Source organism: Megalobrama amblycephala, linkage group LG14 (assembly GCF_018812025.1).
Source record: "Megalobrama amblycephala isolate DHTTF-2021 linkage group LG14, ASM1881202v1, whole genome shotgun sequence".
Lineage (NCBI taxonomy): Eukaryota > Metazoa > Chordata > Actinopteri > Cypriniformes > Xenocyprididae > Megalobrama > Megalobrama amblycephala.
The window spans coordinates 14,651,046-14,666,089 of record NC_063057.1 but is presented as its reverse complement, the minus strand read 5'-3'; the positions used below and the strand labels follow the sequence as shown (position 1 = coordinate 14,666,089).

The 15,044-nt window shown below is 36.2% G+C and overlaps 1 protein-coding gene across 1 annotated transcript; it reads right to left on the bottom strand.

The window, feature by feature from the left end:
• Nucleotides 1–204: 204 nt before the first annotated feature.
• Nucleotides 205–14,138, bottom strand: pkp2 (plakophilin 2). Its single transcript, XM_048154602.1, has 13 exons — nucleotides 13,587–14,138; nucleotides 12,907–12,980; nucleotides 11,668–12,278; nucleotides 11,434–11,578; nucleotides 9,399–9,606; nucleotides 9,036–9,213; nucleotides 8,305–8,422; nucleotides 6,362–6,526; nucleotides 5,929–6,105; nucleotides 3,025–3,178; nucleotides 2,757–2,949; nucleotides 2,575–2,662; nucleotides 205–635 (listed from the first exon to the last, which is right to left on the bottom strand). The coding sequence occupies exons 1-13, from the start codon at nucleotides 13,771–13,773 to the stop codon at nucleotides 567–569; spliced, it is 2,367 nt and encodes a 788-aa protein (XP_048010559.1). The 5' UTR covers nucleotides 13,774–14,138; the 3' UTR covers nucleotides 205–566.
• Nucleotides 14,139–15,044: the final 906 nt, after the last annotated feature.

Here is a 15,044-nt window from a genome sequence, read left to right as displayed (position 1 = left end):
TATTATTCAAAAGACTCAATCACTTCCTGAACCCGATTCTCGAACTTCAGAATTCAATCACGAGTGTCAAATTATTATGCCAGATTCATTTGAGGGTTTTATTAACGCTTTATGCTTCAACAAACCGTGTTTACTAGAGCGTTGAGAGCAAGCTGTACTCAAACAGAACCATGGTAACTAAACAAACAGACATTAACCCTTCAGTGACTGGAGAAAATATTGTAGTTTATTTGAAAATATTATACAGTGTTTTACTACACAAGGTTAGGAAGTGACTACCCATTGCAAAATAAAACAACAAAATAAAAACAGATGCACAAAAAGTAGCTTTGTTGATGAAAATTATTTTAATATTGCTATTTAAACAGACAAAGGCAGTAAAAATCTTAAAAAGGTCAGTAAAAAAATAAATTAAATTGTAAAATCTACAGACATAACTGTTGTTAAAACACAAAGTGTTAAATTAAGACAAAACACAATAAACAAACACCAAGGCTATGTTATTAGCACCGTTAGTAATCTTCCCAAAGAAAAGCCTTTTCCTTGCAATACATTTCTGGATCCCATTAATCACGAGCAGAATTCACAGCCTTCACTGTCCTGTTGTTTATGAAGTCGGTTTTCCTGTAACCAGCCTGCCATAGATTGAAAAACAGATGACAAGAGTAAATACATAATGACGTGAAAGACAAAATCTGAAACACTAACACGTGAATTCATTTTTGAGCGCTCTATAGATCAGTGGTTCCTAACTTCCAAGCGGGCATCAAGATGACTTGAATAAAAAAGACAAAACAAGCTTTAAAATAAGCTAAAACAAATAAAAGTAAACATATTTCTTGTTTTAATTTACCTCCCCACCCCCTTTAAAGAACCAGGTTTCCCCATGGTTGTGGAATACACTACCGCTCAAAAGTTTGGGATAGGTAAGATTTTTAATGTTTTTAAAAGAAGTTTCGTCTGCTCACCAAGGCTGCATTTATTGAATTAAAAATACAGTAAAAACAGTAATATTGTGAAATATTATTACAATTTAAAATAGCTGTTTTCTATTTAAATATATTTTATAAAGTAATTTATTTCTGTGATGCAAAGCTGAATTTTCAGCATCGTTACTCCAGTCTTCAGTGTCACATGATCCTTCAGAAATCATTCTAATATGCCGATTTGCTGCTCAAGAAACATTTCTTATTATTATCAATGTTGAAAACCGTTGTGTAGAATTTTTTTTCAGGATTCCTTGATTAATAGAAAGTTCAAAAGAACAGCATTTATCTGAAATTCAAAGCTTTTGTAACATTATACACTACCGTTCAAAAGTTTGGGGTCAGTAAAAATTAAAGAAATAAAAGAAATAAAAAAAAAATTAAAGAAATTAATACTTTTATTCAGCAAGGATGCATTAAATTGATCAAAAGTAACAGTATAGACATTTATAATGTTACAAAAGATTTTATTTTAAATAAACACTGTTCTTCTGAACTTTCTATTCATCAAAGAATCCTGAAAAAAAATATTTACAATTGTACACAATAAATGTTTTTTTTTGAGCAGCAAATCAGCATATTAGAATGATTTCTGAAGGATCATGTGACACTGAAGACTGGAGTAATGATGCTGAAAATTCAGCTTTGTCAACACAAGAATATATTACATTTTCAAATAGAAAACAGTTATTTTAAATTGTAATAATATTTCACTATATTTCTGTTTTTACTGTATTTTTAATTAAATAAATGCAGCCTTGGTGAGCAGAAGAGACTTCTTTTTAAAAACATTACAAAATTTTGAACAGTAGTGTGTACTGTATAAAGTAGCCACATTTTTTCATTAAAGTGTGTGATTTAAAGTATGAAATGGTAGTTGCAATAGTGGGCTTTGCAAACAAGAATAAATGTAGGGCGGAACTTGATTTTGTCCATTGGGAATTAATTGCATTGTTGTGGTTTGCTATTGCTGTGATTGTTGAAAATAGTAAAACTTTGTTATAATGAATGTACATTTTTCTAATTATGCCAAGCTCTAAAATATATTTTTGGGTTATAACTTAAAATATTTAAAATTAATAAAAAACAAAAAATAAAAATTTAAAAGTATATAGAACTTTTGTTTTTGTTTTTAAATGTGTTTTGTTCTGACTATTTCTTACATTTTACTCACTATTACTCTTATTGTTGGCCTTTTTGCCACTTTTGTAGATGGGAGAGAGAAGGAGTGAGGCATAAATGATCAGGACAAGGGGGAGTAGAGTAATGAGATCAGGAAATAATGTGAAATGACACAAATTTGCTTTACATTAGCGTAACAAATCAATGTGTTCATGCATGTAGACTAACCACTAAGTTTTGTTCTAATAGTATTGTCATGCTTTTAATTGCGGTTAATTGCATTCATTTTTTTTTTTTTATTGTAAACACTGTTAGCCTAATATCTTTAGTAGCTGGCCTAAATTGACTTTAGTCTTTGACTACTGGTTATACCGTAGTTTATGTATTTTTTCCCCCCAAAATATGTTGAGAATAACACTTTATTACTTCATGGACACTGTGTGATGCAAAAATGTAGTAATCTCACCTTCTTGAAACTGCTGTGCAACTCTGAATGTCTCCACAGGGTATGAAGTAAAATACAGGCCGCTTGGCCCGCCCGTGTTGGTCCAAACCTATATTTAGTTGAAAATTATATTTATAAATTAAACAAGTCATATAGCTGAACATTCATGATATATATATATATATCTGAAAATGAATCCGTACCTGTTGTCTTTGGAGCTGATGCTGATGATCTTGGGTAACGCTCCTTGGTTTATGATGGCAGTAGTGTTCGATACAGATGCATGGCTCAGATTGATGAGGATGTGACATATTGTTACCGTGACCTCTATTGGCTGCTCTACGCTTTGATCAGAGTTTGGCAGGATGGCAACCAGCTCTGGCAGCACCTGTTTAACTGTAGAGATGTTCATTAGCCTTTTTCCTGAAAAAACTGCCATGTGCTGTATATTGGTATATAATGGCAGCTCACCAATATCAGTATGCAGTTCTCGGTAGCGAGAGATGTTTTTCAGCAATGACACAGATATTCTGATCTCTTCCTTCTCTCCTTCTTGAAGCATCTTCTTCACCTGAGACAGGCCTCCCTCCTTGTGCACGATGAAGTGTGCGATGGCCTGGGATGTCTAAAGGGATACAAAGACATTAAAAGGTTAGTTCAACCCTAAAATTAAAACTTACTCTCATGTCGTTCCAAACCCATAAGACTTTTGTTCATCTTTGGAACACAAATGAAGATATTTTTAATGAAATCTGAGAGATTTCTGTCCCTCCATTGAACGTCTGTTCGCCAAAAACTCTCATGCTTCAAAAAGTTCATGAAGATATTGTAAAAGCGATTTAATCCAAGTCTTCTGAAGAGACACGATTGCTTTACATGATGATTCAATTTAGGCTTTTATTCACATATAAACATTGATCAGCAAATGTACATGAAGCACTAAATTTTGTAAAAGGAAGCTCAAGCATGCTTGACACATGAGAACCAATGAGGCTCATTCTTGTATGTTACGCAGCACGTTTAAGCTTACGCAAGAACCATTTTCAGAGCAGACTTTTTTCAGAGGCATCTGCTGTAAAAAGCTGTATAAAGCCCTAAGATCACTTATAATTTTCCACAGCTCATGTTGTCTGGAGTTTTTTGTGTATTGAAATTCCTTGTAAGGATATTTTACTCAGTGTTTCATCAGCAGAACAGTCCAAAAACACATCAAATAACAGTACAACCCACTAAAGATATGTATGTCTATTCCTCACAGCCTCGCTTTCATTCCCGTTAAAAATCAAAGATGGTGTATAGTATATGAGGTTTGTTCTCACTTGTCAAGCAAGTAGGTTGAACTTCCATTTACCATATTTGAGTGCTGTGAGTGTAAGTGAATAAAAGCCTAATTTAATCTGTTGATCATACAACGTGATCTCTTCAGAATTAAACTGCTCGATTCCTGTGGCTTTATTATATGATATCTTTATGAACGTTTTGAACCATCAGAATACATTGTCAAATGTTTTGGTACTTAGAGCACGCAGACAAAATGCAATAAAGTTATCTTGCTTTCGGAAGCAGATGCACAGTTGTGTAAGAGAGTTGGGAGATAATTATCTGGGAGATAATTATACTGAACCACTTTGATGACAGACTTTGGCAAAGGCATTTCAGAATCACCAAAACAACATTTCAGATGCAGTGCAACGAGATCAGTCCGCTGGTTGGTCCAGTTATGCTGTCCCATTGCAAAATCTTTTTTGATGCGCACCAACGGACTTATTCAGTAAATGTGTTTCCATCATGGTTTATGCGCATGTTTTCTTATTGGATAAAAAGTTTATCTGACTCAATTTAGTTTTAGACTTTATGCACTTTTTGGAGTTTTCATTAAGTTTTTTTATGCGATATCCCAAAATGAGCATAAAAATAGGTGGATGGAAACAGCTATTGATATCCTTAGTGATTATAAAGGGAGGGCTCTTCTTATTTTTCTGTTTAGTACCCATTCACAATCTGAATACAAGTATAGTTTTTCATGCTGCTAAGTACACTGCAACGTTTCTGGATTGACAGCCATATTTAAAGGTGCCCTAGAATTCAATATTGAATTTATATTGGCATAGTTGAATAACAAGAGTTCAGTACATGGAAAAGACATACACTCCATTGTTTCCTCCTTCTTATATAAATCTCATTTGTTTAAAAGACCTCCGAAGAACAGGCGAATCTCAACATAACACCGACTGTTACGTAACAGTTGGGGTGTACGCCCCCAATATTTGCATATGCCAGCCCATGTTCAAGCATTAGACAAGGGCAGAACGTCTGGATCTGTGCACAGCTGAATCATCAGACTAGGTAAGCAAGCAAGAACAATAGCGAAAAATGGCAGATGGAGCAATAATAACTGACATGATCCATGATAACATGATATTTTTAGTGATATTTGTGAATTGTCTTTCTAAATGTTTCGTTAGCATGTTGCTAATGTACTGTTAAATGTGGTTAAAGTTACCATCGTTTATTACTGTATTCACGGAGACAAGAGAGCCGTCGCTATTTTCATTTTTAAACACTTGCAGTCTGTATAATGCATAAACACAACTTCATTCTTTATAAATCTCTCCAACAGTGTGTAATGTTAGCTTTAGCCACGCAGCATAGCCTTAAACTCATTCAGAATCAAATGTAAACATCCAAATAAATACTATACTTACATGATCCGATGTATGCAAGCAGCATGCATGACGAACATCTTGTAAAGATCCATTTTGAGGGTTATATTAGCTGTGTAAACTGTGTTTATGCTGTTCAAGGCAAGCGCGAGCTCCGGGGGAGGGGGAGCAGCAGATTTAAAGGGGCCGCAACCTATATATCGGTGCATAGTTAATGATGCCCCAAAATAGGCAGTTAAAAAAAACGAATTAAAAAAAATCTATGGGGTATTTTGAGCTGAAACTTCACAGACACATTCAGGGGACACCTTAGACTTATATTACATCTTTTAAAAAGTTCTAGGGCACCTTTAAATGCATTTTGGAATCAGAAACATCAGTTTTTTACTCCGGTACCGAAATAATTGGTACTGAGAAAAGCAAAATGTTACTGGTATTGGTACCAACTACTGAAATTTTGGTACCGTGATAACCCTAGTCAGAGTTTTGGGTGAATAGACTTTCAATGAAGGCACAGAAATCTCTCAGATTTCATTAAAAATATTGTCATTTGAAAATCACGAAAGTCTTAAGTTTTGGAACGACATGAGAGTGAGTAATTGATGACAGATTTTCATTTTTGGGTGAACTAACCCATTAAATCTAAGCCTGAATGTAATTGTAGTCAGTGCTGATTATGGTTATTTTAATGAAACTGGTTTCCAGATCATACCTCTCCAGAACAAGCCGTGAGGTTCTGTAGTGCTCCAATGGATGCCTGTTTTGTGTGCTGGTTTGTGCTGACGGCAATGAGGGAGAGATACATGCGGACGGTGATGGCGCTCCAGAGCCACTCCACACCATGAGGGCTGCCATTCTCCTCGAGTAGGGGATAGTCTGTATCTGCATCCTGGGCCACAACATATGATGCCACATATGAGGTCAATTTGTTTTTCTACACCACAGCCTTTGCATTAGGGATGGGCATTATGGTCAGTCTTACAATCAATATACAATATATATTTTGAGTACTCAAGAGAAAAAAAAAAGTCAGTTGACATTTATGCTTTCCTAATTGATTGCAACATCAGCTATATTATTAAATCAGCCTAGTTTGAATTTGAAAGATCTTTTTTTAAATATAGGTTGTAAGTTGTAACACTAACCTCCTCAGAGTTTTTAGGACTGTTGAGAATGAAACAGCCAGGATTGCTAGTTTCTACATTGTGATTCTGTCTGGGCTGTTGTAACACCGGGGAATCCACACGAGGCACCTCACAATCAAATCGATAAGAAAGGTTGTGCAGGATGCACACACAGTTTTCTGTGGCCTGGAAAAGAAGAATTAATCATTAAGTTGGAATAATCATTTGGGATCACGTTAGATAATATAACATTACATCAACATTTTGGAACAAATACAAACCCGATTCCAAAAAAGTTGGGACACTTTACAAATTGTGAATAAAAACAGAATGCAATGATGTGGAAGTTTCAAATTTCAATATTTTATTCAGAATACAACATAGATGACATATCAAATGTTTAAACTGAGAAAATATATCATTTTAAGGGAAAAATAAGTTGATTTTAAATTTCATGGCATCAACACATCTCAAAAAAGTTGGGACAAGGCCATGTTTACCACTGTGTGGCATCCCCTCTTCTTTTTATAACAGTCTGCAAATGTCTGGGGACTGAGGAGACAAGTTGCTCAAGTTTAGGAATAGGAATGTTGTCCCATTCTTGTCTAATACAGGCTTCTAGTTGCTCAACTGTCTTAGGTCTTCTTTGTCGCATCTTCCTCTTTATGATGCGACAAATGTTTTCTATGGGTGAAAGATCTGGACTGCAGGCTGGCCATTTCAGTACCCGGATCCTTCTTCTACGCAGCCATGATGTTGTAATTGATTTAGTATGTGGTCTGGCATTGTCATGTTGGAAAATGCAAGGTCTTCCCTGAAAGAGACGACGTCTAGATGGGAGCATATGTTGTTCTAGAACTTGGATATACCTTTCAGCATTGATGGTGCCTTTCCAGATGTGGAAGCTGCCCATGCCACACGCACTCATGCAACCCCATACCATCAGAGATGCAAGCTTCTGAACAGAGCGCTGATAACAACTTGGGTTGTCCTTGTCCTCTTAGATAAGGCTTCTTTTTTGACCTATAGAGTTTTAGCCGGCAACAGCGAATGGCACGGTGGATTGTGTTCACCGACAATGTTTTCTGGAAGTATTCCTGAGCCCATGTTGTGATTTCCATTACAGTAGCATTCCTGTATGTGATGCAGTGCCGTCTAAGGGCCCGAAGATCACAGGCATCCAGTATGGTTTTGCGGCCTTGACCCTTACGCACAGAGATTGTTCCAGATTCTCTGAATCATTGGATGATATTATGCACTGTAGATGATGATAACTTCAAACTCTTTGCAATTTTCTCCGAGAAACTCCTTTCTGATACTTTTTTTCACCGCAGCATTGGGGGAATTGGCGATCCTCTGCCCATCTTGACTTCTGAGAGACACTGCCACTCTGAGAGGCTCTTTTTATACCCAATCATGTTGCCAATTGACCTAATAAGTTGCAAATTGGTCCTCCAGCTGTTCCTTATATGTACATTTAACTTTTCTGGCCTCTTATTGCTACCTGTCCCAACTTTTTTGGAATGTGTAGCTCTCATGAAATCCAAAATCAGCCAATATTTGGCATGACATTTCAAAATGTCTCACTTTCAACATTTGATATGTTATCTATATTCTATTGTGAATAAAATATAAGTTTATGAGATTTGTAAATTATTGCATTCCTTTTTTATTCACAATTTGTACAGTGTCCCAACTTTTTTGTAATTGGGTTTGTATAACATTGACATAAATGTGGACAGGTCACGTGCTGATGCCTTAATTTGTGTCACAATGCGAGTGTTCAGACTCGTTGTAGTAGCTTAGTTTCAATGAACTTTGTTGTTGTTGTTGAAGATTTTGTGTTCTGAAAGAGCTCTTTTATCTTCAAAGATCAAGGAAAATGTACTTCCTTGTGATATGACCCCTTTAATTATTAGACAAAAGAAAGACTGTTGATAAAGATGGGGATTTAATGTGAGTACCTTATCATCAGGTTTGTAGTCTGCAATGGTACCACGGATATAATAGATGACAGACTCAATGAGATCCTCACAGTCCCGCATGGCTTTACGTCCATCTGGACCGGCTGAACTCAAATTTCTATTCAAAATAAAAATGTGACAATTATTAATAACACTTTATATGGAAAAAAATCAATAATATATTTTATTATTATATTATATATTAATATATTTTAAAATGCATTTTATTTCTGTGATGACAAAGCCGAATTTTCAGCCATTACTCCAGTCTTCAATGTCACATGATCATTCATTCTAATATACTGATTTTCAGCATAAGAAACCTTTTTTTATTATCAATGCTGAAAACAGTGTTGCTTAATATTTTTGTGGAAAGTGGAAACTATGATACATTTTTTATATAAAGTTCAAAAGTTCAAAGCGCAGCATTTATTTGAAACAAATCTGATGTAACAATATACATTTCTTGATTGTTACTTTTGATCAATTTAACAGATCCTCGCTGAATAAAAGTATTAATATATTTAAAGAAAATGTACCTAACACCTTTAAAATGAAGTGCATATTAAAATCAAACACAGTTAAAATTGGTTTATTAATAATGCACATGATAGTGCAGTACTAGCACTATTTAGCACTACAAAGAACAGCCTGGCTTGTCAAAATAAATATGCTCCATTTTCAACCTTTTGCATCTTATTATACAATCTTTGTATTTTAGCTGGTAATACCTCAGGCAGCCAGTAGCATTGTAGAAAATTTCAGGGTCAGCTAGGAGCTCCAACTTGGGGTCTTCCCCTTCAGAAATGCCTGAGCAGGGCACAAGCACACAGTCTGTGAGAGGTTTGACCGCTTCTATAGCGAGCTGCTCTTTCAGAAGGTCATGAGAAGACAGATTCCACAGCAGCCCTGGAGAGAGAATAACATCTGCAAGATTAATGGGAGGGTACAGGTCACGCTTTCAAGATCTGGATGTTTTCATAGTTGGAGACATGGCTGAAGTTTTAAGCATCAGCTAAAGTGAAGTCATGTTTATCTGCATTATGAAATATATATATGGCGCAAAGCTAAAATACTTGGAATGGCTCCCTTACCAGTGAGCTGCCGTCGCGTCTCGATGTCTCGGTTCTTCTTGAGCAGTCTTAGGATCACTGGAAGCCCCTCACAGTCTTTGACTTCCATTTTGTTTTCATTGTTTTCGAAAGCAATATTTCGGAGCGCGCTGACGGCAGCCCGCTGGAGCTCCTCGCTCTCATTCTGCATGAGCGTCAGCAGCTTTGGGATGCCTTGAAGATAAAGTACCTGAGCAGATGGAACATGATAAAATAAGAAACCTCAAATTTAAATGGGTCATATTTTACACTTTTGTAGCATTTTATTTTTTCTCCCATAAAGGGATAGCTCACCCCCAAAATTAAAATTCTGTCATCATTTACTCACCCTCAAGTTCTTCCAAACCTGTATGAACACAAAAAAAGATATTTTGAAGAATGTCAGTAACCAAACAGTTGATTTCCCCATTGACTTCTATAGTATTGGGGGGAAAAAACTATGGAAGTCAATGTAGCCCATCAAATGTTTGGTTACCCATATTCTTCAAAATATCTTCCTTTGTGTTCAGCAGAAGAGAGAAATTCTTACAGGTTTGGAACAACTTTAGGGGGAGTAAATGATGACAGAATTTTAATTTTTGGGTGAACTATCCCTTTAAGTCCACTTATGTTAGTCAAGGTTCTTGCACCAAAATAGTGGTAATTTTTTTTTTTTTTTAAATGACCAAATTTTCAGCATCATTACTCCAGCCTTCAGTGTCACATGATCCTTCAGAAATCATTCTAATATGCTGATTTGCTGCTCAAGAAACATTTCTCACCATTATCAATGTCGAAAATAGCTGCGTTGCTTACTATTTTTTGTGGAAACCTTGATATTCTTTTCAGGATTCAGAGTAGAAAGATCAAAAGAAGAATTATGATTTTTTTCAAAATTGAAAGTTTTTGTGAAATTCTAAATGTCTTTACTATCACATTTGATTAATTTAATGCATCTTTGCTGAAAAAAAAACCTTTTGAATGGTGGTGTATGTAATTGACCTTTTATGTTAGGTTAACCTCTGCATACCAGTGCAGTTCAGTTCACAGTGTCCTTCATCAGGAGGACGGGCGAAGTTGCTGAGTACTGAATTACTGTTGAGTAAACAACATGGGCGGTCATGTATGTTTGTGCTAAGGGTTGTATTGTCATGCCCATGACAATTCAGAATAAATTGCAGGTTAGTTTTCATAAATGTTATGGGGGGATATAGGGGAGCTTTGTGATTATTAACATAATAGTTAATCTGCATACAGTAGTACATTAAAGAAAATCCAAATTTTCAAAACTTTCCTAAACTGTAACACTAACATTATTTATTTTTTGGGACGCACAGTATATTTGTACTGCATTGGTTATTATTTAGAGATTTTAATATCTCATAATTGGCTGATACTGGATATTTAATTGTGCTTGTTTCCTCAATTTATACATTTACCATCATATAATGCTTACTTAAAGTTAATTTTTAAAAAACATTAATATAACACTGTTAAATGTAATGTTTAGCAATTCTCAAAATGAATATCCATTTTCATACTGTACATTATAATGCCTAAATTCACTTTTAGCATTTAAAATGAATTGTTTTTTATTATTATTTTTTCAGACAGTTTTAATATTGGCTATTCTTGGATTCAAAGCGAATGCAGGCAATCCCCTGGAGCTCCCTAAAGGATTCAACAGAGATAGTAATGTTTTAAAGTCTATAAAAGTCAAGTACTATGGAACAGCAGAAAAATAACTCTACAAAGACAATGAAACACTGAAGTCATCTTAATAACTTGCTGTCTGACAGCACTGTAAGCATGTAAACCACACTAAATACTTTCCTATCACTTTCTTCCACACCCCTTTTCCACTTAATTAAAGTGCCACCTCAATATGTAGTACTATGACTCATTGTTTTATTTTGCCAAAGCGTTTGTTATCAATGCAACCGTTGAGGCTAGACTTTGAGCACTGTGAGATATATCATTATCATCTTTTGGGTGGATCATAGTAGCATGTGCCATTTTAGAGTAAAGTATCACTTACTTTTTTCTTGGCATCAGGACTGTTAAAGCACTGGTTCTGTATAAAGTTTGCCGCAGTGATTTGTGTTTCCATGTTATCTTGTGCCAGGAGATTTACAGCCTCTTTTAGAGTCATCACTGTACCTGGTTCACCTTGTCTGCCCTTCCTTTAACACACAGACATAAGACAGAAACGCTTTAAAAACACAACTTTAACTAAGATTAAGTAGCTAAAATGTATAAACTACTGGCTTACTTTGCTGACATTGTCATTGCATGTTGCTTGTTGACATCCAGCTTTTCTATCCTCGCTAAACATCCTGACTGCTCCTCCATGCTGATTAGTGAGCCAGGTGGGGAGGGTCGTCTTCCTGCAACAATATCCAGGCTCGGCTTCCGGATGTGGCTCTGCCAGGACACGTTCTCTGATTGTTCGAGAGCACCGAAACCCCCCTCTCTTGGCTTGCAGAGGGTCCTCTGAAGGGTGTGTTTCTCTAACTCCATCCTGTTCCTCTCTGCAGGAGCATTGTGTGGGGTGCTGGGTAAAAATACTTCATCTGTATCATCTATGTGATTGTTCTCATACACAGAGTTACTGGGGAGCTGAGTGACAGCCGACAGGCCCGGGTTTCGGAGAACCTCAGAGCGGGCATAACGTAGAGGGTGTTTTTTCAGTTGGAAATGGTTGGCTGCAGGGTCCGACGGGAGAGTGAAAGAATTGGACCCCCAGCGTAAATCAGCTCTTTTAGTGGTATAACGAAAACTTCCATAGCCTCTGTGAAATCGAGGCGGCTCTGTACTTGACCACTGAGAACGCTCAATCATCCGCAACGACCTTGTAGCTTCATGATTGAAGGGTATCGTCCGCTGCAAAGTATAGTGTGTGGCATTATCATGAGTGAATTTAGGGACATTAAAGGCTGGACTATTCCTGACACAAACAGCTTCAGTAGTGTATGAACTACTTTTACACTACCTTTAAGGTACTTTTTGCCTTTTTTCTTTAGAGCTTGACAGCCCTAGTCACCATTCACTTCCATTGCATGGACTAAATGATGACAGTATTTTCATTTTTTAACGAACACATTTATCTAGGGCTGTTAAATGATTAATTGCGATTAATCGCATACAAAATAAAAGTTTGAGTTTGCCTAATATATGTGTGAGTACTGTGTGTAATTATTATGTATATATAAATACAAACACATTCATGTATATATTTGAGAAATACTTACAAGTATATTTATTTATATTTTTATATAATTTTTTTATATAATATAATTTTTATTATATATAAATAAAATTATTTTGTATATAAATAACAAATTTCTCTTAAATATATACATACATTTGTGTGTGTTTATATATACATAATAATTATACACAGTACTCACACATATATATCAGGCAAACTCAAACTTTTATTTTGTATGCGATTAATCGCGATTAATCGTTTGACAGCCCTACATTTATCCAAGTGGAAAATAGTTTTTACCTTTGTGTGTAGACTTCCTAAAGATGAACTACTTGAAATATGACAGCTGGACAGACTGTCTGAGAGTGATGACTCTGCAAAGCCCAAAAAACACATTTAAATGGCATACAATATGACACAATGGAAAACATATTTCTCATGCTCACGTACAAATCCTGCTAAATAGGTTTGAATGAGTGAGTTCTGACAAACTAAGGTAGGGTTCACATTTCTCTACCAAAAAGGTATCAAATGTGTTTATTTGGACATTGTATATTGTATTATATAACATAGTTATAATATTATAATAAATATTATATATTTATAGCTATATTTGGACTTCAAATATTCTTTGAAGTAGCTTGAAGTACTATGTAAATATTACAGTACATGAATATAAACCATTCAGTACCATGTTATACATCAAAGGCACATAATCTACACAAGTATAATAAAATACAATTAAAAATGAAAGAATAAATCAATATTCTTTGGCATGTTATTTTACACAAACAAAATGATGATGAAAGGACAGAGTTGAGAACAAAGGACCAGTGAAAGCTGACCATAAACATTTGACTGACATCCTGTATTTATATATAAAATGTAGGCCTATACAACTGTATTCCTATTCCAAGCCAAAACACTTTATTATCTTTACATAGTTTGTTTTTAATATAATGCGGTTTCATTCTACATACCTGGCAGTTTTGGTTTCTTTCTTTTCCGAGAGAGAGTGAGCTGCACTTGTTGCTGTAGTCTGTTGAGCCGGTGAGTGTCCGCGAGAGTTAGTTTGTCCGCCTCAGGTAAAGCTAAAGAAGAGTCTTCCGAGTGAAAAGCGCCGCGAACGGGCAACACAGACCGCATAAAATCTGCCTCCTTTGCCATCGGGTCGTGCGCAGATGGAGTCGGGTATTAAGCGTCAGGTGTTTGAGTCTCTGTTGGGCGTGAAGCAGCGCTATGATCGTTCTTTGTGTACAGGGTGTGGTTTAGACATGCGTCACCTCACACAGATCGTGTTTCTGCATATTCTGTGGCTGAACACCTGCGTTCGTGGAGGTGGATGAAGGTTTCCACTCCGGACGTCGACTGGACTCAGCTCAAGCTGGGCAATAACGTTAGTTGGCAGTGAAATGTGGGCTCAGCGTTAATCATTGTAGTACTATAAACCTTTTAAACCCCTTTTCATATGAAGCGGCCCCTCCCACAAAAGAGACGTCACACTTGAAAGTTTGTATAGGTGAAATACTCTACCATGGTAACCATTTCTGTCAACATGCAACAGGGATTGTAGATTGCTTGTAAATATCAATAGACACTTTTGCTCTACAATTGGCTACACTAATTGTTCTCAACCAGGGGCCAGGCCCCACTAGGAGAGCTCAAAATTACTTAAAGTGGAACTCAGTAAGATTTGCGAAGGTTCCTTCAATGAATCACACTGTCGTAAATACCTTCAGGTTCCTTCAATGAATCACACTGTCGTAAATACTCCAAGCGCAGCTCTGGACTACAACGACTACAACGCTCACCAGCGCAGTAGTTTTGCAAATACAGTACAAGAAATCTCGATGGAGGTGGGTAATTTTCGAAATTGTCTTATAAAGTCATAATATATACATTTTGTCACTCTCGCGTGAACGTGAACATGAGGCGAGATTGTGTCGGGTCGGCGCAGCTCAACTTGCAAGTGCTGTTTTTTGGCGTAGACGTGCCAGAGGGGGTTAGTGCTCGCCTCAAACACACCACTACAAGTCAATTAACCATTGTAAGGACTTAGAAAACTATTTATGAAGATAAAAAAAGTTACTTAGTTCTGCTTTAAATGCACAGGACAAATTCAGAGTATGGGTTACCATACTTGACCTTCACATGGCACTTTAAAAAAACAAAATATACGTATTTCCATAGCTACACATGCACACCCTGCTTCTCAATCAGGATTTGGGGTGCTGCGTTTTAGAAGGATGCATTTTGGCTGCCATGTCATCGAGCTCCGTTGAAAGATGTCTCAATTTGAAGGATCCTTTGAAGGCAGCCTTTATTTTGCATTCTTCATTTGGCTTATTTCGAAGGATGCAAATGTGTATCCTTCATGGCCTTTCGTTTGAATATTGTCAATATAGTACAAAAGGGCAAAGAACATCAGAGGTCTAGCT